Source organism: Vicugna pacos, chromosome 1 (assembly GCF_048564905.1).
Source record: "Vicugna pacos chromosome 1, VicPac4, whole genome shotgun sequence".
NCBI lineage: Eukaryota > Metazoa > Chordata > Mammalia > Artiodactyla > Camelidae > Vicugna > Vicugna pacos.
Window position 1 is genome coordinate 30,825,958 of NC_132987.1, and position 23,999 is coordinate 30,849,956.

Below are 23,999 nucleotides of genomic sequence, written 5' to 3' on the forward strand. Positions count from 1 at the left end.
CAGCAGGGCCTCACCTCCATTTGGTGCCCTCCACCCTCTCAGGGCCCCAGAAAGAGAAGGGTCAGCACTCCTGGGGCTTGAAGGACCCATTGATATGCCAAGGCCCAAATATATATTGAGTGCCTGTCATGTTCCCAGCACTGTGCTAAGCCCTGGAGATACTGTTAAGAACAAAACATGAAATAAACAAATTGAATTTAATAGCTTCTGCACAGCAAAAGAAATAACAGAATGAAAAGGTAACCTAAAGAATGAGAGAAAAATTTTGCAAATCACATATCTGGTAAAGGGTTAATCTCCAGAACACACAAGGAACTCCTGTAATTCAATAGCAAAAAACTAATAAACCAATTAAAAAATGGGTTAAGGATTTGAATAGACATTTCTCCAAAGAAGACATACAAATGACCACCAGGTACATGAGAAGATGCTTAACCTCAGTAATCCTCAAAGGAATGCAAATCAAACCCCAGTGAGATGTCATATTGTTCCTATCAGAATGGCTATTATTTAAATAAAAAAAAAGGCAAGTTTTGGTGAGGATGTGGAGAAATTGGAACCTTTGCATAGCTGGTGGGAATGCAAAACAGTATGGAGGTCCCTCCAAAAATTAGAAATAGAACTACCATAGGACCCAGTAATGCCACTTTTGGGCATATAACCAAAAGAACTGAAATTAGGATCGCTGACAATAGCACTCTCATATTCATTGCAGCACCATTCACAATAGCTAAGATGTGGAAACAACCTGTTTCCATTGACAGATGAATGGCTAAAGAAAGTGTGGTCTAGATATACAAAGGAATACTACTCGGCCTTTAAAAAGAAGGAAATTCTGCAATATGCAACAACATGGATGAACCTGAGAATATTATGTTAAGTGAAATAAGCCAGACAAAAAGACACATACTGTATGACTCCACTTACATGAGGTATCTAAAGTAGTCAAATTTGTATTATCAAAGAAGAGAATCATGCTGGGGGAGGAGGAAATGGGGAGTTACTGATCAGCAGGCACAAAGTTTCGGTTACACAAGATGACTAATCTCCAGAGACCTGCTGTACGGCACTGTAGCTGTAGTTGACAGTAACGTATTGTGCACTTGCGATGTGTTAAGAGGATAGCGCTCATGCTATGTTGTTACCACAATCGTAAAAAAGCACAACACATGGACCATCCCCGCCTTCATGGAGTCTAATGAGCTAGACAGACAGTGGACTTACAACATCACAATATATCATTGCTAAGCATCAGATGGAGTGGAAGAGGTTTCATTTCTTTCCTGAAAGATCACAAGATTTATCCTAAGTCAGGAGAATAGGTCCCCAAAAGAAAATTCTGATAGAAATGATCCACCCACCCCTCTATGCTGCGTCCCAAACTGGGAATTTCTCTGAAATCAGCACATCACCCGCGAGTGCACATGTGCATGTGTGTTCACACATAGAGAGTTACTGAAGACTAAAATGATTGAGTCTTGTTGCCACACTTAGAACCACGCACAACTGATGACTTCTAGGAAGAAAAGCAGAGTAGTGATTTCTACTGCTTTTTGTTGAAAGAAAAGTGGATTCTCCCAGTGTAATGTCTGGATAGAGTCCTGGCTCTCACCTCTCAGACAGCAGGTGAGTCACTCAGAGTACTTCAGTCACGTTAACTCCTCTGCAAAAGAGTGAACAGTTTAATGAGGCTCCTTGGTCCTGCTGTGCTGTTGCCTTTGGGTAAAATACTGCACCTTCCAGAACAGTGGAAAGGGCTTGTGCTCTAGAGTCAGGGGGCGGTGGTGGGGGTGGTGGGAGGTAGAAAGAGCAGGCAGCCCTGAGTTACAGTTCCTGTCTGCCACTTATTAGCTGTGTGAACCTAGGCAACCTCTGAGCCTCAGTGATTCTTTTATAAACTGAGGATAATGACATTTACTTTTGCCTCATTGTGCTGTGTGTGGTGTAATGTGCATGCCACGTAACTTAGCTGTTCATTGAACGGTAGCTGCTGTTGTTATGATTTGGTCTTGATGAGACTTCAGGGTGGGGTAGAGGCCTAGAGCTGGTTGGAGTAAGGGGAAACCCTGAATGTGAAACAATTTAAAAATGAACACTTTCATTTTTAAAGAAGTTGTCCAGGCAATGGCATTCATCTTTGTAGTGAAATTTTATGTATGATGCATATTAACATGTTAGAAGTAGGGGATTTCTTGGAGGATGAGAGAGTCTTCTCCCTCCCTGGTTTACATATTCTTTCCCCAGTTGTACTGGTTAGTCTGTAAGTGCATTAGGAGAGCGTTTGACCCCTGCTGTGCCTTAGTTTCTATACCTGAAAGTTGGAGGTGTCATTTATTTTATATGGATGGCTTGAAAGATGAATGAAAATATACAGAAAATTTTAAAGTCTTGATGAGAGAATATTGATAAATCTAAAGCATTACAGTAGTAATTGCAATTATAAAATGAAAATTCTTTCCAGAAATACTTGAGGAAGACAGGGAAAACCATTGTATTCTACTGCAAATTTCAAAGCAGTCACTTCCAGACCGCTAGATGCTGAGAAATTGAACGCTTACAGGGAAAAGAGCATTAACAATTTTGTTGTTTTAAGTTTTAAAGTTACAATGAATGGATGAAAGAGAAGTTTTATTCCAGGTGCTTTTGCAATCCAGTGGGTTTATAATATCCAAAAGGCTGTATAGAATTAGGCTATAGACTTCCTGCTTTTCTTCCCTGCTATTAAAAAATGATGTCTGTGTGCTTTCATCCCATCAGCACTTAGGTTCTTCAGGGTAATAAGAGAGGGAAGAGAAACACACCTGGTCCCCCTCTCAAGGGTATTTCAGTTATATTTCCCAGCCACATTGTTAGTTCAGCTTTGAGGCCGTTTGCTGCTTTTAGTGGCCCTTTGTTCTGCTGGTGAGTGCCCCAACCAAACAAGAATAAGATTACCTGACAAAGTTATGTCTCAGAAATTTAAAATAAAGTTTGCTTACTTCTTGCTTTCCCACTCTCCACTTTATGCTACACACACACACATAGTGTTACACACACACCCATAGTGTTACGCACACACCCATCGTGTTACACACACAGACTGCTGGAGGCAGGAAGAGAATTCAAAGAACAGGTGGTATTTACTTCATCTCTCAGGTCCAGTACCTGTGCTGGGAGATGCTAGTGTCTGGCCTCCATACTTTAACGGAATCTTCAGATAACTTGCACTGTCCGTTATGTTAGTGGACACTTTGTCTTTCTCTTTAGTTGCGCATTTTCTCTTTTCTATGCTGCTTGCTCTTCAGGGTCAGATTTGTATGTGTTCTCTAAATGAAAGCTTCTCTTGAAACTTTGAGGCTGCATTCAAATCAAAAGAACTTACAGTTTTGTTACATCACCATTTAATTTGAAAAGTATTTTCTTTGCCCTGTTAATTTAGCTTTAATAGTAATGTAGTGAGATATTTCATGATTGACCACAAATATTGGACCTTGAGCCTGTAGCTGTTATCATCACTTGAAGATGTAATGATCCAATCACAGTACCTCAAGTTCTGATCATTCTCAGGGACAAAGTGCCCTGTGCTTTTGAATCTGGGTAATGACCCAGGGTGGGTCTGAGGATGCACAGTGAAAGAGCTCTAGGAAGAAAAAGCAAACACTACACATTAGTGCTCTGTAAACCTAACCACCGTAATTCTAATTTTATTTGAGTGTTCTGTGGTCATAAATAGCTACCTATTTTCTTGAAGGTGTAATTCACAGTGGACATTTTAATATGTAAAACCCTCCCTGCTGGAAAGTTACAAACATTAATCAAAATACAATCTTAAGCCCCTCAAAGTAATATAACAGAAGAGTAGAAAAATCACTGAAACAAAAGGTGTGACATTTATTTTTACAAAAGCAATAAACATGGATAACATAAACTTCATTCATCTATGTCCCACTTTTAAGATCTGTTGCTCTCAGAACCATTAGATTCATGTATCTAGTTTCTTTCCTCTGTATTATAAACTTATTTTTAAAAAAGACATTTTGAATTGGCACCTTTTGTATTTCATCATTAGCGTTGTGCCTGAGTCCAGAACCAACAATTTGCATATTATTTGTGATTACCCATTAAAACCCGTGCAGAGTATCCTATCACTAAATAAGAAGATCATAATTGAACAACTGAGACCTGAAAATATGTTACATTCATTATTATATCAATTGAAATTGAAATTTTAATCATTACAAGCTGCTTATGCATAAAATGTACTGCTACATTTGCTATTGTCAGGAAGGAAGAAATTTTCCTCTACCCTGCTAGGTTCTTCTGGCTGGTCTAAGAATTAAATTGACATGAGACAGATTAACAGGAGAAAAATCAAAGTTTAATAATATGTACACATGGGAGAGATCCAAGAAAACAGTAACTCACCAAAATAGCAGAAACCTGCACCTTAAATACCATCTTCAGCTAAAGGCAAAAGAGGATGTTGGGGATAGTGGTTTGGGACCCCAAAGGGATGGAAGGCAATTCACATGAAGATGGAAAAGCAAATGTTTGGTAAGCAATTGCTTGCTGTGCTGTGCAGAGACAGTGGACACAGTGGACTCTGACCTCTAGGCCCTATTGAATTTCCTCCATTGAACCTGGCCCATGATCTTTGAAGATACCTCTGGTGATAGCTGTATTCCAGGAACAAACATTTTTTTTTACTTTTTTTTATTGAGTAATAGTTATTTTAAAATGTTGTGTCAAATTCTAGTGTAGAGCACAATTTTTCAGGCATACATGAACATGTATATATTCATTGTCAAATTTTTTTTCACTATGAGCTACCACAAGATCTTGTATATATTTCCCTGTGCTATACAGTATAATCTTGTTTATGTATTCTGCGTTTTAAAATCCCAGTCTACCCCTTCCCACCCCCCACCCCCTTGGCAACCACAAGTTTGTATTCTATGTCTATGAGTCTGTTTCTGTTTTGTATTTATGTTTTGTTTTGTTTTGTTTTAGATTCCTCATATGAGCGATCTCATACGGTATTTGTCTTTCTCTTTCTGGCTTACTTCACTTAGAATGACATTCTCCAGGAACATCCATGTTGCTGCAAATGGCATTATGTTGTCAGTTTTTGTGGCTGAATAGTATTCTATCGTATAAATATATCACATCTTCTTTATTCAGTCATCTGTTGATGGACATCTAGGCTGCTTCCATGTCTTGGCTATTGTAAATAGTGCTGCTATGAACATTGGGGTGCAGGTGCCATTTTGAAGTAGGGTTCCTTCTGGATAGATGCCCAGGAGTGGGATTCCTGGGTCCTATGGTAAGTCTATTTCTAGTCTTTTGAGGAATCTCCATACTGTTTTCCACAGTGGCTTTCCTTGCTTCCCTCTCCCATTCTTAATGATTTAGATGTCTTCTTTTACAATTTTGTGTTTATTCTTTTTGTAATTCATGGCAGTTATCTCCTTTCCAGTTATAAGTTTCTCATTTTTGTAGCATCCTGCTGCTTTTCTATTTAGAGTAGACCTGTGAATATTTCTTTTAGCATGAGTTTAGTGTTTCTAAACTCTTTTAGTTTTTGCTTGTCTTGAAGTTCTTTCTCTCTCTTTCTATTCTAAAGGATAGCCTAGCTGGATAGAGTATCCTAGGCTGCATCTTTTTTTCATTCAGGACTTTGAATATATCTTGCCACTCCCTTCTGGCCTGTAGTGTTTGTGTAGAGAAATCTTATTGCCTTTAGGATCATTTCTTTATCCTTGACTCTGGCCATCTTGATTATGATATGTCTTGATGTGGGTCTGTTTGGGTTCTTCCTGTTTGGGACCCTCTGAGCCTCCTGTACTTGGATATCTGATTCTTTCTTTAGGTTTGGGAAGTTTTCAGTCATGATTTCTTCAATACCTTTTCAATTCCCTTTGTTCTTCCTTCCCCTTCTGGAACCACTATTATGTGTAGATTGGCATGCTTTATGTCATCCCATAGGTCCCTTATATCGTTTCATTGTTTTTTATTTGTTTTTCTCTCAGCTGTTCTGATTGGATGCTTTCTGTTGTCCTGTCTTCTAGGTCACTTATTCATTCCTCTGCACTATCTAGCCTGCTTTGTACAGCCTTTAGGTCAGCTCTCATCTCAGCAAATGAGTTTACTAATTCTACTTGGTTTTTTAAAGCTTCTATTTCATTTTTGATATATTTTATATCTTTAAACACTATTTCTTTTAGTTCCTTCAGTACTTTGATCACTCCTTTTTTGAAATCTTGATCTAGTAGGCCATCAATGTCTATTTCCTTGATCGTGCTTTCAGGGGATTTTTCTTGATCTTTTAATTGGGAGTGGTTCCTCTGCTTCTTCATATTGCTCATATCTCTCTGGCACTGTGGCTTAAGGAGTATCAGTTATCTAGTTCTCCTGGAGACAGTGTGCTCTTAATGATTTTATCGAGAGGTCTTTGTGTCTTCTCCCTGTTTCGCAAACTCAGCTTGCTGTTTCCAGAGGCCCTCTGTTGGCACCCTCATCTGTGCTGCTTCCAGTGGCTGTCGGCTAGCAGATCGTGTCCCCTCCTAACACTGGGTCAGGAGCTGAGCTCTTACCCAGTGGGAGAGTGAGTCACTCCTCTTCCCGATGCCACAGTCAGATGCTGTGCTTCAGGGGGAGGCAGGTGGGTGGATCGTGCCCCCTCCCGGCACCGTGGTCAGGTGCTGCGTTCCTGCCAGGAAGAGGGGTGGCCACCCACCCTCTCCCAGTGCTGGTCACTCCACTGCTCTATGCAGCTGTCCACTCCGCATTGGGTCGGCACTCCGAAGGTGGGCTCAGGGAATACCGCAGAATGGCCCGTCCCTGCTCCGTGCCAAATCTCAGCTCCTTGTTTGTCTTGGCGGCACAAGTTCTCTGAGGTGCCAAGGCAGAAATATCCTATCTGCCTCGGGCTGTAAACAAGTCTCAGTCCTTCGTAGGAGGTTGCGGAGCCCCTGGGTGCAGATTCAGGGCTCGGCCCCGCCCCTGCCCAGGCGCTGCACACAGGAGGAGATGGTGGCTGTGGCTGAGTCCTGTCTCTCTTCTTGAGAGAAGTGCCAGTAATGGCAGCGCAGGTCTGAGGAGACAAGGGCTACGGCACCCCTCCCCCCAGGGCACACCAGCCGTGTTGCTTTGCTTTTTTCGCAATTTATGGGGAACGAAGGTTGTTCTGCTCCGTATCCCCTCCCAGCCACAGCACACAACCCCCTGCAGTCCCCCCAGGGCTGCCTCAGTGCAGCCGCCCCAGTCCTCTGCCCGACTCGGGCAGCCTGTCCCGGCTCCAGCTGCTGGCTCGCATCTAAGGCTGGGTGTCGAGGGGACCCTTTGTGCCTGTTTAACTCAGTTCTATCAGCCAAGGGGTGCTCAGGGCAGATCTGAGCCTCGGAGGCTCCCCTTCCGTTCCACTGGCCTCTCTATTGGAGGTGGGGGACCCAGCGAATGAGCGCCAGTCCTCCTTTGCCGCTCCCTCCCCACGGGACCGGTCCACACTGTTTTGCTTTATCTCCTTTGTTTTTTCCTTTTCTCCTACCAGATTTTTGGCGTCTTCGTCTTTCTATGAGGGCGATGTTCTGTCGGAGTTCGGCAGGTGCTCTGGTTGGCTGAGTAGGTCCGTAGATGTGAGTTTTGGTGTATTTGTGGGAGAGGGTGAGCTACAAGCATCCTTCTACTCTGCCATCTTGCTTCTCTCTTCCCCAGGAACAAACATTTTTTTAAGCAGTTGAGGGGAAGTCAAAGTTTCTTCCTGAGCCTTTTGGGCCTTAATTGTTTTTAGCTCAAAATAATATAATCTTCATGCCAAGGAGACATTTTGGGGTGGCAAGTTTTGCTCTCCTGCACTATCAGAGTGTTGAGGACACATCAGAAATGCCTTTCTAAAGTTACTGCAAAGAACAGGGATTCTCAGAAGTAGCATAAGCACATTTTCTATTTTGCCTCTCCAGCCAGACCACCTTGAACCATATTTGAGTCATCAGAACTGTGTGAATACATATAAATATAGTCCTAATACATCATTTTTCTTGATCATGAGTTTTATTTATACAAAGATTTTCCTTCATAATACTTTTGGGTCACACAAACAAAATCTATTTGCCCTATGTAGTTTCTGATCTCTAGATTTTAGTCTAACACCTCTGGGTTTACAAATACATGTTTTTGTTGTGAGTCACCACAAAGCATATGGGAAGCAAGTGGAGTTTAATTAAAATAAATAAAATTACATGCTTGTAATCATCGACCTGCAAGAAATTAGAATATTGATGGGTCGGCTGTGATGAAATTAGGGAGAACCGTGAAATTAGTCACAACACCCTGTCTGAAAATGTTTCTCTCTATTTAAAACAGCAATGAAATCAACCCAAAGAAGAAACACATCGATCAACCAACCATTCCGCAACCTACACCCTCCATCTTCAAACTTATTTTTTTCCTAAAGGAAAAATCACAGAAATTCTATCTGGGTTTTGTTTTAAGTCCCAAATCCTTTATATGAGTGTCTTACCTTGTTAGTGAAGATAAAACTCATACTTAATTAGAATTTATCAGACAGCTGTTATATGTGGCCCTCCCTGAGTTATTTTTAAGAGATCAAAATAGGACTCACATCTGACATCCCACAATAGTTACTGAGATTGTAGCTGAAATGCTGATTTGGGCAGCTGACTGTACTGCTTACCTTGCAAAGCAGGGTCTGGAAACAGTTCTGATTTAACCTCACTGTACCAACCACTGTAAACTCCTTCCATGAGTAGGATAATAATTGCCACTGTAATTGTTGCCCTAAAAGTGGAATAACTACAACACAGCCATTAGAAAATAATATATGATTGTCTTAAGTGTATGCATGTGTGCTGACAAATTTAAGGAGACAGCTGAAGCTAAGCAGTGTCCATTTTTCAGTGAGTGTAAGGATACATGTAAGAGTCTATTATGATGGAAATATGACCCCTGTTGCACAAAAGTGCTTAACAGTGATTATTAGTATGCAGTCTTCATAACATCTGAGCAGACCACGCATGGGAACACTGGCACCATCCTTCAGCTTAACATTGCCCTTGAATTATTGTCTGGAGAGCTGTGTTTTTTTTTTTTTTCTCAGTCATTCTTGTATTAAAATGCCTATTTCTCATCTCAACTAGAGTCTTCTGAAGTCAGGAACTGTATTTTATAAAATCTCTAGACTCAATATAGAGCCTAATTCATGCCATGCACAGACAGACAAATCTGCTTAAGATCTATTTGGATTTCATTTTACAGTTAGTATACAAAAATACGCCTTTGCTCACTGAGTTGGAATGTCATAGTTAAAAAATAATACTTATAAATGACAATAGTCAAAGGAGGCACATTACTCAAAGCTAACTATCTCTGGGTCCCCAAAAGGCTCTTTGTAAAGTAGGAATTTAAAAATATATATATATAAAATATATACATACATATATATACATATATTATATATGTATATACGTATATATACATACATATATTATATATATACACACACATATATATACTTGAATCAGAAATTTTAACAACCTGTATTTCAGTATTCTGTCAACTGCTCCAGAATTGTTGGCATTGTTACCTAGTATAAAGAACACAGAACTAAACACATTTCAATAGAATCTTAATCCACTGCAATTTCCAAAGAGATACATTAGAATGGATTTTGTACCATCAGATGCCTCCATAAAAATCTATGCAAATTAAATAACAGAATGCAGACTTGGATATATTCTGATTTTTCAAGAAGCAGAAATACTTCCAATTGAACTCTCTCACCTAGTGAGCTGATTTTAACTTGTTGATCATATTTCAAACAGAAAGTTAAGATTCATCTAGGAGTAATGATAACGCTTTTATTGTGGTAAGTAGATTGAATCAGATAATGCAGTATAATTTGTAACAAGTTCTTATGTTTTCTATAGGTGGATAAGCGGAGCAGCTGTCGTCAATGCATTTTATTCTTCAGGCAGAAATCAAATAGGTAAGGTCTATTCCTAAATAATTCTTTAATATTTCTCTATTGTTCCCAAGCTGTAGTGTGTTGCATGACCAATTTGTAATACTCCCCATAAAAGCACAGCTAAGGCTGAGTTACTGATTTATTGAATATCCTCCTTGAAAGTAAATGCATCCATGTACCTCTTTTCACTATAAAAGCAAAATTTATATTAGTATAAATCACATTAAGTAGTTTTGTTTCCTTTACAATATTCTATTTATAGGTGAATGGTTTATCTTATTTCCAAGCACTTTTCTTTTATTTCTGAATACTTTTTAAAAGTCCCTTATATCTGCATAAAGTTATATTAACTTAAGGACTCTCTAAGCATCATCTTAAGTGGTTTAAGTTTCCAAGAACCAAATTTTCAGAGATCCAATTTTCCTGTCAATTCTGTGTGCTGGCTCTGATAGAGATAGTCTGTTCTGTATCATCTTTTTTCCTGGAAGGCTCCAAGGGGCTCAGAAAGTTGAAAGTCAATTATGCTAGTTTGAACCATATGAAATTGTATTTACTTAACCAAAAAAATTTTAATCAAAAAATTGTATATGTTCACTAATAGTGACATCACAAAAATATGCCTAAAAATTAATACATAAGTGAATAATATAATGAATAATGAAAAGACTTAATATAACAAAGATATATATTTTTCTCTTCCTGGGTATACCTTGACATCTTTAAATTCTCTCTTAAGTATCTCATAAATAGATGCATTTTTCCCAAAGGGTTTTTAGTATGTAGAAAGGCACTCAACTGATAAAATAGTACCAGAAGTATTCTGAACAAACAGTACAGCCAGCTTCTCCAGGTGTACTCAGTTTAGTATGTCATTTCTAAGTGTGGTCAAGAATCAAGAAGGAAGATAATTTCAGTATTATTCTACTACTCTTTTTATATCTCAGAGTCTGCCTGAAGCCTCATTTTTCTTGAATTCTGTTATTAATTACATTAGAAATTACGAAAAATCCTATATGATTTTCACCATTAAGTTAAAAAATAAACTTAAAAGAAATTGTAACCCTTATTTTAAAGTTTGATTATTATTTTTAAAGCTAGGAAGTGTTCAAATTAAGAAGCCATCCACATTTTCTTCTAGTATTTTTTATAGATTTTTATTTTTGGAGCAAATCTTCACTAATACAACATTGTAAGTCAACTACACTTCAATTTAAAAGATCTTTAATCCATCTGGAATTTATTTTGGTACATGACATGAAAATGAATTATAATCAGAAAAAGTTTGTCTTTATGCCTATAACATAGGTAATAAGTAAAGCATGTGCACTGGGTTAAAGTCAGTTAGCTCAGAGTCTCCCAGCTAGTGAAATGATTACCTAAACCCAGATCAGAGCCTATTTAATGATCAACTCAGAACCCATGCAGTCTATCCTTTGTAAGGTATTCCTAGAAACCATTCAGACCTTTTCTTAGAAGTACCTGTATCTCTGGAGAGTCTTTACTTTGAAGATCTCTTTTTGATTTTCAGTAGTTCTGCGAGTGTAAGATTTAGTTTGTTCTAGACTTGGACTTAAACAGGTTAACTAACTTTTAATGGAATCCCACAGTGAAGTGAGGCAGCCTGGATTCTGCATTAGGACAAACTAAGGGATATCACTTCATTTTGATTCAGCTCAGGATCCCGTCAGAACTTTGTGCTGATTCATCACCATAAGAAGAGCCAGAGAGATTTTCTGTAGGACCACTTTGACACGTTTATCCCTCTAGCCCTTCTCCAGGGCAGGTCCACACAGTTTAGGTCAAGATAGTGCTTGTTTGGTTTTGAATTACCCCATATCTTTGGAGCTGGCTCATAATTGGTCTACCTTAGAGATTCCCTAATCAGAGAAAACCTGGGAATGTTCTTACTTTGAACTTAATACCCTCAGACCAAACAAGCATATGGCAAAAGGAAAAAGAAGGTAAAAGTGGCCCAACATTTTACAAAGTAGACAATTATTTTCTGAATAATCAAGAATTGGCTGTGGTAAGCATTCTTAATAAATAAGAAAGACCTTTTAAAGATGCTCAAGTTAAATTCATCTGATGGAAATATGAAATCCGAAAAATTGTTACCTCTTTTCATATGCTTATCTGCTAATAACAGCAGTTCATAGAAAGGGAAAGTGTCATAGAAGAGGAGAAATCTTTGACATGTGTAAATTTTCTCCTTGACAGTTCATTTAAATCTCCAAAGTGGGGATTGTCTTAAAGAAAAGTAATTGAAGATCCAGATCTCCATCCTTCTTCTTGATAAAAGTGTGTGTGTATTTATCCATACCTAGATATACAACTTTTGCAATGCTATCTTAACCAATTTAGTACCATGTGCATTACAGAATTAGTATTGGTATAGAACATCATGTGTCTCATAAATGACCCTCCACCTTTACACAAATACTCTTAAATTAGATCACATAAAATTTCTCATGGGCTTTGTCTTTTTATGTTATGATGAAAAAAAAAAGAACTTGTTTTATTATCATATAAGGAATTATTTATATTAAAAATTTCTACTTTTTAATTTAATTCCCACCACTTTTTTGTGAGAACTCACACAAATAAGCTACATTCAAATTTTTATGCACTTCTCTACTTCACATCAATAAAAAGAAGTTATCTTCCAGGACAGGAAGGCATACTGAAAGTGTGTAACTTACCGGTTTCTATTCTTTGTGTAATGGACCTTTAGAGACCTTCATGCCATTAGGAAAGCTGCCCTTGAATGTTTTGTCAAATGTTTATCTGTAAGTTCCAGGCACTATTCAATAATTTCATTAAACCCTCATGTCTTGAACAAGGAAATAATCAAGTCATAATGGGAAGTCTTACTGCTGGTACATTCTCCTCTTTCATTAACAATCAAAAATTATTTTTCAATCTTAGGATATTTATGGATTATTCAGTGTTTTCAGCCTAGGTTATCTATAACTAACTTGACATAATTAAATTTTCTAAAATTGTCCTATTCTTAGGAGTCTTATTTTCAGACTTGGGAATTAAGAGTAAATATTTCCAAACATATTGCTATTCCATTTAATATAAAAATAATGCTTAATTTCTCCCACCAGAATTTGATTTTACTTGATTGCAACTTGGGCTTTACATCAAAGATTCTAAAGTTGAATTGTTTTCAGCCTTAAAAAAAAAAAACAAGGAAATGAGGAGGGCAGTGTGGGGAGAGACACAGTCTTTTGTTTCATGAACCAATTTAATTGTTGACAATCATGAACATAACAAATGCACAGCTAAGCAGTTGGTTATGAAGAGTTTGGTGTCTACTAGTAACAGCGATAAGGCTAATGGGGAAAATCCTCACCATAGAGATTTAGCTGACAGAGTCAAAGGAGAAATCATAATTTGCAAAGTTGAACGTGAAGACTAGTATTTAATGTAAGCCATAAAAATCTTATCACTTGCCTGAGAATGGCATATCCAGGTATAATTAAAGCAGCAGGATCTTTACAGTTACTGTGTAGTCTTGATAGCACGTTTCATAAGAGCATTTTATATAATGGGTGGATTTTAATCAAAGTACATGGTGTGGGAGATTGTATTCACTTTAAGTTAATACAGTACTGCACATAATTTTTATACTTCAAGCTAAAAATAATTTCTTGGCACCGTTGATGCCTCAGGCAGCTACATGTGAGGTATGTTCATCAAATTCTCCAAGGACAAAAGTATTTATATATTTTTATTTTGTCATTTTGAATGTTATGACAACTTTCCAGTTTCTTTTTTTTTAAGATCTAGAGTGCACTTAAATTGTCCAGCATATTTTAAAATGTCCTGTCTAAATATCTAATATTTATCCCTGGAACCTTTGCTAGGCTCTAGCATACTCACCACCCCTCCTCCACCTGAATGACAAAAAAACAAGATTTGCTACTCTGTATTAATTAGGTCTAAAATTTCTTAAGGTCAAGGACTTTCTGCTGTACTCTCCATGTAGCAATGCCCCAGGGCTTTGCAAGTAACAAGTGTTAATATTAATTATTTTTTCAATTACATAATGATGTTTCAGTGGATACTAGAATTTTAGAACATGAAAGATAAAATTACAAAACTATGGGTGATATGAGGGAAAGGGAGGGCATGTGTGTGGAAATGTGGGAGACCATGGAGACAATGGCCAGGAAGAAGATGCTGTATTTAGTTACAGAGCAGTGATAAGCTATCCAAGGTGTTTTTGTAGGGTAGTGACAATGACCACAGTGGAACTTTAATCTGGCTACAGGATAGATTAAATTCAGGATAGATTAAATTCAGGATAGATTATAGTTGGGTGAGACTGGAAGTATGAAGATGGATTAGGAAATTAAGTAATTCTTAAGGCCTGAGAGTGTGAACTAGGAAGGGGTAGGACGACTGATAGGAGGAGATAAACATGAGATGCTACCAGAACGAAGGTACATGGCCTGATCTTTTCCTAAATAGATTGTATAAAATTTTGTAAAACAAAGGAGACATCGAAGATAAACAGAAAATGTTCACTTTGGGTGGCTGAGAGTCTTCACATGCCATTAGCAGAAATTATAATGTCAAAGTGATGGCTTAGAAAGGAAAATGATGAATTTGATGTTTGACACATGAAATTTATATAGTGTGAGACATCTTACATGTAGAAAGTTAGCAAGTTAAGACAAGTGTTAGAGTAGATGTAAAAATTATCGTTTATTTATTTATTTACAAAATCTTTAGGACACCATAGGAAATTCAGTCATTCATTCATTTATCATTGATTATTCATTTATTCCATACATTTCCTGAGCACCTATTATGTTCCAGGCTTCATCTAGTTTTAGGTTCTAGAGATAATCAACTGAAAAAGCAAATGGACTCAAAAACAAACGAACAAATCTCTGCTCTCAAAGAGCTAATATTTGAGGTGCTTTGGAGGCAGACAAGAAGAAGAAGGGCCACCAACCATAAATAAATAAGTAAAGAGTCATACATGCCTGGATGAAAATTAAACAAGGTTGTGTGATTGGGGAACTCTTCAATTGAGTGGCTCTGTTTATTTACTAAGCTATTGTAGATGGATAAAATGTTAGAGACAGTAAAACTAATACTTTCTGTTATTAAGTAACTATTTCTCCCAAATATTTGCAATGGGGAAGAGACCTTTTGAATGAAGATGATCATTTTCCCTTGTTCTTAACTCCTTATAGCAAAAAACAATCTCAATGGATATTGTAAAGTGAATTGGGAACATAAATCATAGGTTATGATGCCACTCTGGGATGAACTCTTTGCTGTCATCAATAATAAAAGACCTGCATTTGTTTCTATCGTGGAAGATTTTTGTATACAATTAAGTGAAACCAACATACCGGAAAACAGCTTAGTAGGCAAGAAGCCAACCCCAGGCCTGTCGTCTGCAGAATAAAACCACAAGTAGTCTCTAACCATCTTCTTTCCTTGCAGTCTTTCCAGCTGGCATTCTGCAGCCTCCTTTCTTCAGTGCTCATCAGCCTAACTCATTGAACTACGGGGGCATCGGCATGGTCATAGGACACGAAATCACCCATGGCTTCGATGACAATGGTAAAGTACAGCTGATGCTTTTCTTTGGCTGAGATATATCCTAGTAAACCTGATCAAGAGTTATTATAAGAGGGGAGGGCTGGCTCAGTGGTAAAGTGTGTGCATAGCATGCAGGAGTTCTTGTGTTCAATTCGAAGTACCTCCATTAAAAATAAATATATAAATAAGTAAATAAATAAACCTAACTACCTCCTCACCCAAAAGAACCCCAAAATAACAAAAAAGTTATTGTAATTTATCAATACAAAAACACATTTATTCATCAGCATATCACTGGCCTAATAATCACCACACTTTTAGTATTCCTTACAAATTGTTGGTTGAGAAGATCAGAAATTTCTAAGAGTGAGGTTAGCAATATGTGCTTTATATTCTGACAGAATAAAACATATATTCACATTGAGAAAACACTGTGATGTATTTTCAGCACCAATGGTAATGTCTGGTCTTATGATCATTTGTGTCTTATCTCACTAGACAGACTTTTAGATGATAGGGTCCATGTCTTAATTACATGTAAACTCTGAAAGTAAGATGCCCATAGGATTCTTAAACTGCTTGTGATCAGAGACTTTTTCTTTCTTTCTTTCTTTCTTTTTTTTTTTTTTTGCATCTTACACCTACTACCTAGTTCAAGGTCTTGCAAACAGTAGGCAATTAATGTTTATATGCTGCCCCGAATGGCAAAATAGATTTAGAGTTTCATTGAAATTTGAGAGGACTAGAAGTAAGGACATGAGATAAAGAGGTACTAGCTGATGCTATAACAAAAATCAGTTCCCAAATGGAAAGACAATAAAAAGAGAACAGCAGAGAGAAAATAATCAAGCCTTAATCCAATTTTTGAGAGCCCAGGAAGACAAGGAGACAGGAAGGACATACTAAGCGTCTGTTAACTCAATTAAACTACATAGCAATCTTCACAGGTAGGTGTTAATACTCTTTCCATTTTTCAAGGAGAAAAAATACAGAGAGACATAAGACGTGCTCAAAGCTACAAAACTGGGAATCGGTGAGCCAGGATGTGGGGTCAGGTGGTTTGTCTTTATACCCCTTTTCATAGACAACTGTTTAAAAGATGATAAAAATTAAGTGTCAGACATATGATACATATAAATGTTGCTGAAGCTCAAAAAGGGGGAAGATCAGTAGTTAGGATCAGCAAGAAAGCTCCAGGGGGAAAGGCAACTTTTCCCTTGTGCTTGAAGTACCGGGAAACAGAGTCCACAATGTCTAATGAAGGGTTTGAGATATGAAATCAATGCTAGAGTGCAATATTGACCTCTGTAAAATCTCATAACATCAAGTTAAACAGACTTGGTTCAGGTGAAAACTGTCCAAGAGAAACAAGTCATGATTTCAGGAGTGTTTATCTGGTGGCCTTGGCGGAGACATCAAGAGCCAAGTGGGTGAAACGTCTGGGTTAATACTAAGGCATATCAGCAGAGAGCCCCAGCAGTCCGGGTTTCATCAGCTCTGGGTGAGAAAGGAGAACAGTTTCTCTCATCATCTGTGCAATTTAATGTTCTCTCACACAGTGGTATTTCAGTCCTTGCGCTTTGAATTAAAGATACCTTATCGCAATTCCTGACATAATGAGTTCTCATTTTACTTAAATAAATATATTTCAGGCAGAAATTTTAACAAGGATGGAGACCTCGTTGACTGGTGGACTCAAGAGTCTGCAAATAACTTTAAAAAGCAATCCCAGTGCATGGTGTACCAGTATGGAAACTTCTCCTGGGACCTAGCAGGTGGACAGCATGTATGTTATCAGCACTCTCCTGAAAAGTTATATTTAATCTTGAGTGAATTGCTGATGCTTTCTTAATAATCCAAACACCGGTAAGGGTCTTTTAGTGGTTTTTTTAAATTTTTTGTTTTTCTTAACAGCTCAATGGAATTAACACACTGGGAGAAAACATTGCTGATAATGGTGGTATTGGCCAAGCATACAGAGTGAGTAATAATATTTTCTTGCCATTTTAGTGGTTGGAGTGTATATTGATCATGTTTAATCATTCACTTAAAGATTTTTGCAAAAGATTCATATAATGTAAGGAATAAATGATAAACAGAAAATGAAAAATACATAAGGAGAAAGAGAAATATGCTAACCAGAAGGGGCAATACAGTTGAAGTGATTGAGCTGAATATCAGTCTCTAAGCTTCCAAAAAGGCAAGGAGAAAAGGAAATACAGACTATTATAATGACAGAATTGAGGAGCCATGTAAATTCTACAGAAGAGCCAATGTTTTTCTAAGAAATAATCTCTGAAATACATCTTTTTAGAAAAGCTAGTCTATAAAAAGGATTATTTCAGAGTCATTGATTGATGGACTGAGCAGGACTCTTAGTTTCACAACAGATGAAGCAGTATTTGGAAGCAATAATCAACATAAACCACCGGCATAATATTAAACCATAGTCCAGTTACAATGATAGTGAGGGACTGAAGTGAAATGGTTCCAGCATGTGGTTGTGCAGTAGTCCAAACCATTATACTCAGAGGGATATATTGTTGGAGCATCCGTTAGAATCACATTCAGGCTTCCATTCATTTTACCATTCAGCAATACTTGTTGAGTGTGTTTGGCACTTTCTTGGTGCTGAAGATACAGCTTTGAACCCTACATAAAAGATGTCATTATTTGATGATTTGAGTGAAAATTAAAAATGGCCTAGTGGACATTATGTACATGAGAAAAAGTATGTATTTTCAGAAAAGAGTGGAAGAATAATGGTCTTGGAAGCAACAAGGAAGAGTGAGCATGATTTTGAGTCATTTTCCCAACCCTAAAGTAGCCCACATGTGGAAGAAAAAGCAGGGTCTACTTGAGAGGGTATAGGGGACAAGGTGTCTGCAGGGTAGAACCAGGTCCTGAGACAAAGATGGTTGGAATATTCAGTGGAGCAGATGAGGATGTAGGGTTGGAGGGCTGGAGAGCTTCATTGGTTGGGTCAGGAAGGAGGGACTATCAGAGCCATGTTGGAGAGATGACTGATAGGACATGTGACTTGAGAGTGACCCTGGATGATCAAAGTGTGAGTCTTGGGAGATTAAGCTGGCTGCAAAGTTTCCAAAAGAATGAGTCCCAGCCAAGTCCTGGAAGATGGTAGATTACTGCTTCTTTAAATACTTAGAGATTTTTTTACTGGGTGCCAGACATTGTGCATTTTTTCCTCTTTGGGTGTTGGATATTTTTGTTTTCCTATAAATACTCTTGAGCTTTATTCTAGGATGCAGTTAAATTCCTCAGAAATGGTTTGATCCTTTTGGGTCTTGCTTTTACAACTCGTAGGCATGTCTGGGGTAGTGCTCAACCTAGGGATAATTATTCTTCGCTGCTGAGTCAAGACCCCACTATGTAATCTTGAGGTCTTCCATTCTTGTCTTGTACGAGTACCAGACTCATTTTTATCACTTTTATCTCCAATCCTTTTCTGCGGTTCCTTCCCTATCCTGGGTAGTTTGCTGACATGCATATTTATATGCCAGCTGAATACCTGAGGGAGCAATTTGATCTCTGAGATTCTTTTTCTCTGCAGCTTTCTCCTCTTTAGTACCCTCTCCTTGGTGTCACTGAACTCTCACCCACTCAAGGAGTCCCTCGGACTCCCACTGGGGTTTCACACTCTACTTTGTGGCCTGAAAATGCTCAAGGCTGGGGCAATCATAGGGCTCATTTTGTTTGTTTACTATCTCCTAGAGATGACTTTCCTTTTTGTCTGATGTCCAGTGTCATGCAAACCGTTGTTTAATGCATTTTGTCTATCATTTGGTTGTTTCAGTAGGAGGGTAAACTCAGTCCCTGTCACTCCGTCTTGTCTGGAAGTGGAAGATACTGTTTGCTTTTAATATTCCATGGTGATTCTAATTCATAGCCAAATTGAGAATCACTGCTGTATAAATCTGGCCAAAGTCTGTATTAAGGGTATTTCCATAGAGATCTTCACATAGAACCAGTACAGAATTATAATAATGAAGCAAATTACAGTTGTGCAAATATTTTATTATACATGAAATCTCAGAATGTCACGCTCCCTGCTTGATTGTGAGCTCCTTAAGAGGAACAGGCTCAAGCCTTTCCCATATCCCCAGCATCTTTGCACAGTAGAGACTTAATAAATCTATATTGATGGCAAGTAAGAAGAAATGAAATATATCTTCTGCATATCTAATTATCACCTTTCTTCATATTAAATTGAAACTAACACATCTCAGAAAGTTATTGTCAATCCCTTTCTTAGGTATACTTAGTAAAGGAAAACTGCATTTTTCAATAGTGTCCACAAATCCTTAAGAATTAAGAACATTTTCTGGCACTCAAGTAATCTAAATTTCTTCTTCCTAATGTCACTGAGATTCAGCCTGTTTTGCCCTGCCTTCCGGGGACCATAATAATTGCTCATCCTTATTCTTAGAATCATAGGATGCTAGGCCTCTAAGGGATCTTAAGAGAATCATTTGACTTCTGGCAAGAATCACTCATACTAAGTCTGGTGTGAGTCTCTTTTGCTGAGAAAAGTAACTAAACAAGGATAGTGATTGCAGACTCCCTTGGCAATCTTTTCTTCCACATACCTAGACATATCCATCTATAGAACAACATTTATTTAAGTTTTTCATCACTTATTTAAGTCATGCTTTCATCTAGCTGACATTTGTTGATCATCTGACATATACTCGTCTTTTACCTGTTAATCATTTATCTTGTTCTTTTCAGAGAGTTTGTAAGTAAATTCTAGTCTTTCTAATCCATTGAATAGTTGTAGTTTGCTATATCTAAATGTATTATTATGGTGATTCTGATATAAAAGGTTAATTACTTGATTACATGTTCTTTGCATAGACTTATGTATAAGTTTAGAAACTATAAACATCATGTTTCTATTTCATTAACTGCCTAGGCCTATCAAAATTATGTTAAAAAGAATGGTGAAGAAAAATTACTTCCTGGACTTGACCTAAATCACAAACAACTGTTCTTCTTGAACTTTGCCCAGGTATTGTATCTTTCTTGATTGATAGATATGAAAATCATTTTGAGTTATAATTTCATCGTAAGTTAGATGTTGCATGCTGAGTTTTCTTGTTTTAATCAATTGTGGCAGAGCATTTGATTGACTAACTTTCATTATGTGTAACAGACTGTCAGATCAGATTAATGATAATTATGTTCCTGGTTGCCTATTATTGAACCTTATTTGAAGAGTAATTGGCTGAGCAATGCAGAATTCCAATTTAATTATTGCAGTAGGAAGTTTTTTTGCTAGACTGTCCAAACAAATAATCCTTGATGGAACCTAAGTACGTTGCTTTTGTTTTTCTATTCCTATTTCCTAGGTGTGGTGTGGGACCTACAGGCCAGAGTATGCGATCAACTCCATTAAAACAGATGTGCACAGTCCAGGCAACTTCAGGTGCGTGAGTATGAACAGCTGTGAAGGTGCTCCAATACTGTCTCCATTACTTCAAATTCGGAGGCCTTTTTCCAACTCGAATTCTATAAAGTTTGGAAATCCAGTGCTTTTCACTCGCTTGCCCTTTCTTCCTCCCTCGCTCCCTCCCTTCCTCCCTTCCTTCCTTCCTTTCTTATTATTATATAGTCCTAATTATTTTTGAAATTCTTTTGTATTTCTTCTTCCAGTTTTATTGAGATATAATTAACATATAGCACTATGTAAGTTTAGGGTGTACAGCACAATGAGCTGACTTACATCATGAAATGATGACCATGATAAATTTATTGAACATCCATTATCTCATATAGATACAAAATAAAAGAAAATGAAAAAAAATTTTTTGTGTTGAAAACTCCTAGGTTTTACTCTTTTAACTTTCATATATAACATACAGCAGTGTTAACTATATCTATCATGTACATTATTGCTCTAGTACTTGTTTATCTTATGATTCATAGTTTGTACCTTTCAACTACCTTCAGCCAGTTCCCCTTCCCTCCACCTGATCACAAATCTGATCTTTTTCTGTGATGTATTTGTCTGTTTTTGAAGTATAATTGACATACATCACTATGTTAGTTCCTGGTACACAGCATAGTGATTCGATGGTTTTAATTTTTTAAAGTTGTGTTTTTCCTTATTGAAGTCTTCAGAAATTAAGGTCTAAGAATATAATTCTGAGGATAACAGAGAGCACTTATAAACTCACACAAACCACCATAACAACCTAATTTGTCAAAGCTTTGCCCTACGTAGCCTCATGAACCAAAGCATATAGCCATAAAAAGTCCAGGTGGATTTAAGTAATATTAACTATAATACCTTGTACATCTGGCATCTTCAGAGAACAAGAGGTAACAAATTAATTTTTTTGATGGCTAAAATTTGTCTCTTGAGTATTAACATTTTTATCCAAACCAATGGATTAAAATTTCTCTAAAATAAATTTTCTAGCTTCCTGCCTTATTAACACAGTATCCTGAACAAAACCTGAGCTTTCTTTTTCTTGATGACACAGACTACTGTTATGACTTACTTATGGTTTCACTTTTACTTACTTATTTTTCACTTTTACTAGATTTGTAAAATCCTTAGGAGCTATAATATGTGGAGTTATTTATTCCTACACTACAGAGCCATTGATGGTGATACTTCTTAACTTTTCATTGTGGTTATTTATTAGGTCTTTTCTGTTTTTCTCTTTCTTTTTACTATATTGTCTGTCTTCACCTGTCCCATTCCTCCATTTCGATTAGCTCAGAAAACATATTCTCAAGACTTTTATGGTAAAAAATGAATGCAAGCTTTGAATTAAGAAACATTTGAGTTTCAGCCATGGCTCTGCCATTTACAAGCTGATCTTTAACCTCTGTGTCTCCATTTCTTGATATATAAAATTAGGATTGAATTACTATGATAGTTCCTAGGAGGATTAATGTTAATGTGTATGAAGTACCTATTACATATATGTATTTGAAAAGTAGCACTAGGATTACTTTTAGATTAGAGAAATATGAACAGAATATCTATGAAAAAATGTGTATGAATTTTGCAACATTTCATATTAGCTGACAGTCAAGGGCTTTTTTTTTTTTATTCATTTCTTATGTCTGCATGGTTCAAAATGTCAATAACTAATCACCAGTTAAGTGATAATTTAGGTAAATATGTAATTGTTTTCTACCCCCAATTTTAAACTGAGTACCTTATTATAAATATATAAAATTATTTATACCTGTCATTTTCTTTGTTTTGGCCCCAAAGATGCCTCTTTGACTATTTTTCATTCATAATAAGAGAAGTATGTGTTGATTTTTTTAAAGGGTAAGTGGAATGCCAACCTTTTGTCAAGGAAATTATTATTTTTACTGGAGGTAAAAGGATTTCCTTGGCAAAAGGTTGAAGTCACATTTAGTTCTGGTAACAGGCTGCTTCCTGGCTGTACAAAGTAAAACACATGTTTTTAAAGAAACTTAAAAACTAATAAGATACTGAGTTGCTGTTGAAAAATTGTGCATAGTGGTTTCTGCAGAAACTCTTCTGAAACAGAGGGAGATTTTGTAACCTTATGCTTAAATAACCACAGTATTAAAAACAAAAGGCAAAGTATATTTGCTATAAAGCTGACTCTATAAAACCATGTTAGGTCTAATCTATAATTGTTTTATTCTTCCTAACTAAAGTTTTATGTATTTTCAAATAAGCTTCTAAAACTTTGGTGTTTAAAACAAAAACATTTCTCCTTGTATTGCAGAAGTTGAATTTGCAATTTAAATGACTTATTTTAGGAAATCCAGTTTTTGTTAGCCATCTACAGTCACTTCAGGGAATGGTTGCTATGATAATATTTACCATATTATCTATAAATGTGTTTCTAAAGTTATTCAGATATAATATTTCTGTATGAGATATAAGGACCTGATCACTTTTAAAGCAAGTTCAAGTAGACAAAATGACACCAATGTCTAAGCTACCTGGAAAGTAATGCTGCTAATTTACTTAGGTTGCTTGAGATCAGCTTCCAGTAAGAACAAAGGGCACTTGAGAGAATTAATGCCACTAATAATACAAGAAACGTTTTCCACAGCTTAATTTCTAGTACTTCTAAAGGAAAAGTCTTTCTAATGTTTTATGTAGAAGTTTTCAAGTTGTATGGCTGTTTTGTTTCTTATGCTTCAATGACTTAACCTGCCTAAGCCAAACCCTCTTTGAAATACTGCTGTTTCCTCCATTTATTAGCATTGGTTTCTGGTATTTTACAAACGATGTGAATTTTGGTGGGCCTCATAGAACTGCTATAAACACTTACTAATCTTTGGGCTATACCTGGGAATCTATTCAGACATTTATTTCTTCATGAATTTCAGTGGAACATATGCTGATCAAAGTGACCTTACTTTAAAAGGACCATGAACATTAGTTAATGATAAAGATTGGATAGTTTGTCTATGAACACCTTGTAGACAAGTCATTTATTTAAAA

At 36.9% G+C, this 23,999-nt stretch overlaps 1 protein-coding gene across 7 annotated transcripts in view; it reads left to right on the forward strand.

Moving 5' to 3' along the window:
• Window positions 1-23,999, forward strand: part of MME (membrane metalloendopeptidase) — a 467,357-nt gene that overhangs the window by 436,018 nt on the left and 7,340 nt on the right. For all 7 annotated transcript variants that reach the window (XM_072959578.1, XM_072959582.1, XM_072959579.1 and 4 more), the window contains 6 exons: window positions 9,924-9,982; window positions 15,431-15,550; window positions 17,182-17,315; window positions 17,444-17,509; window positions 20,463-20,558; window positions 20,899-20,975. In XM_072959578.1, coding sequence (XP_072815679.1) covers window positions 9,924-9,982; window positions 15,431-15,550; window positions 17,182-17,315; window positions 17,444-17,509; window positions 20,463-20,558; window positions 20,899-20,975 — 552 coding nt within the window. The remainder of the gene's footprint in view (window positions 1-9,923; window positions 9,983-15,430; window positions 15,551-17,181; window positions 17,316-17,443; window positions 17,510-20,462; window positions 20,559-20,898; window positions 20,976-23,999) is intronic.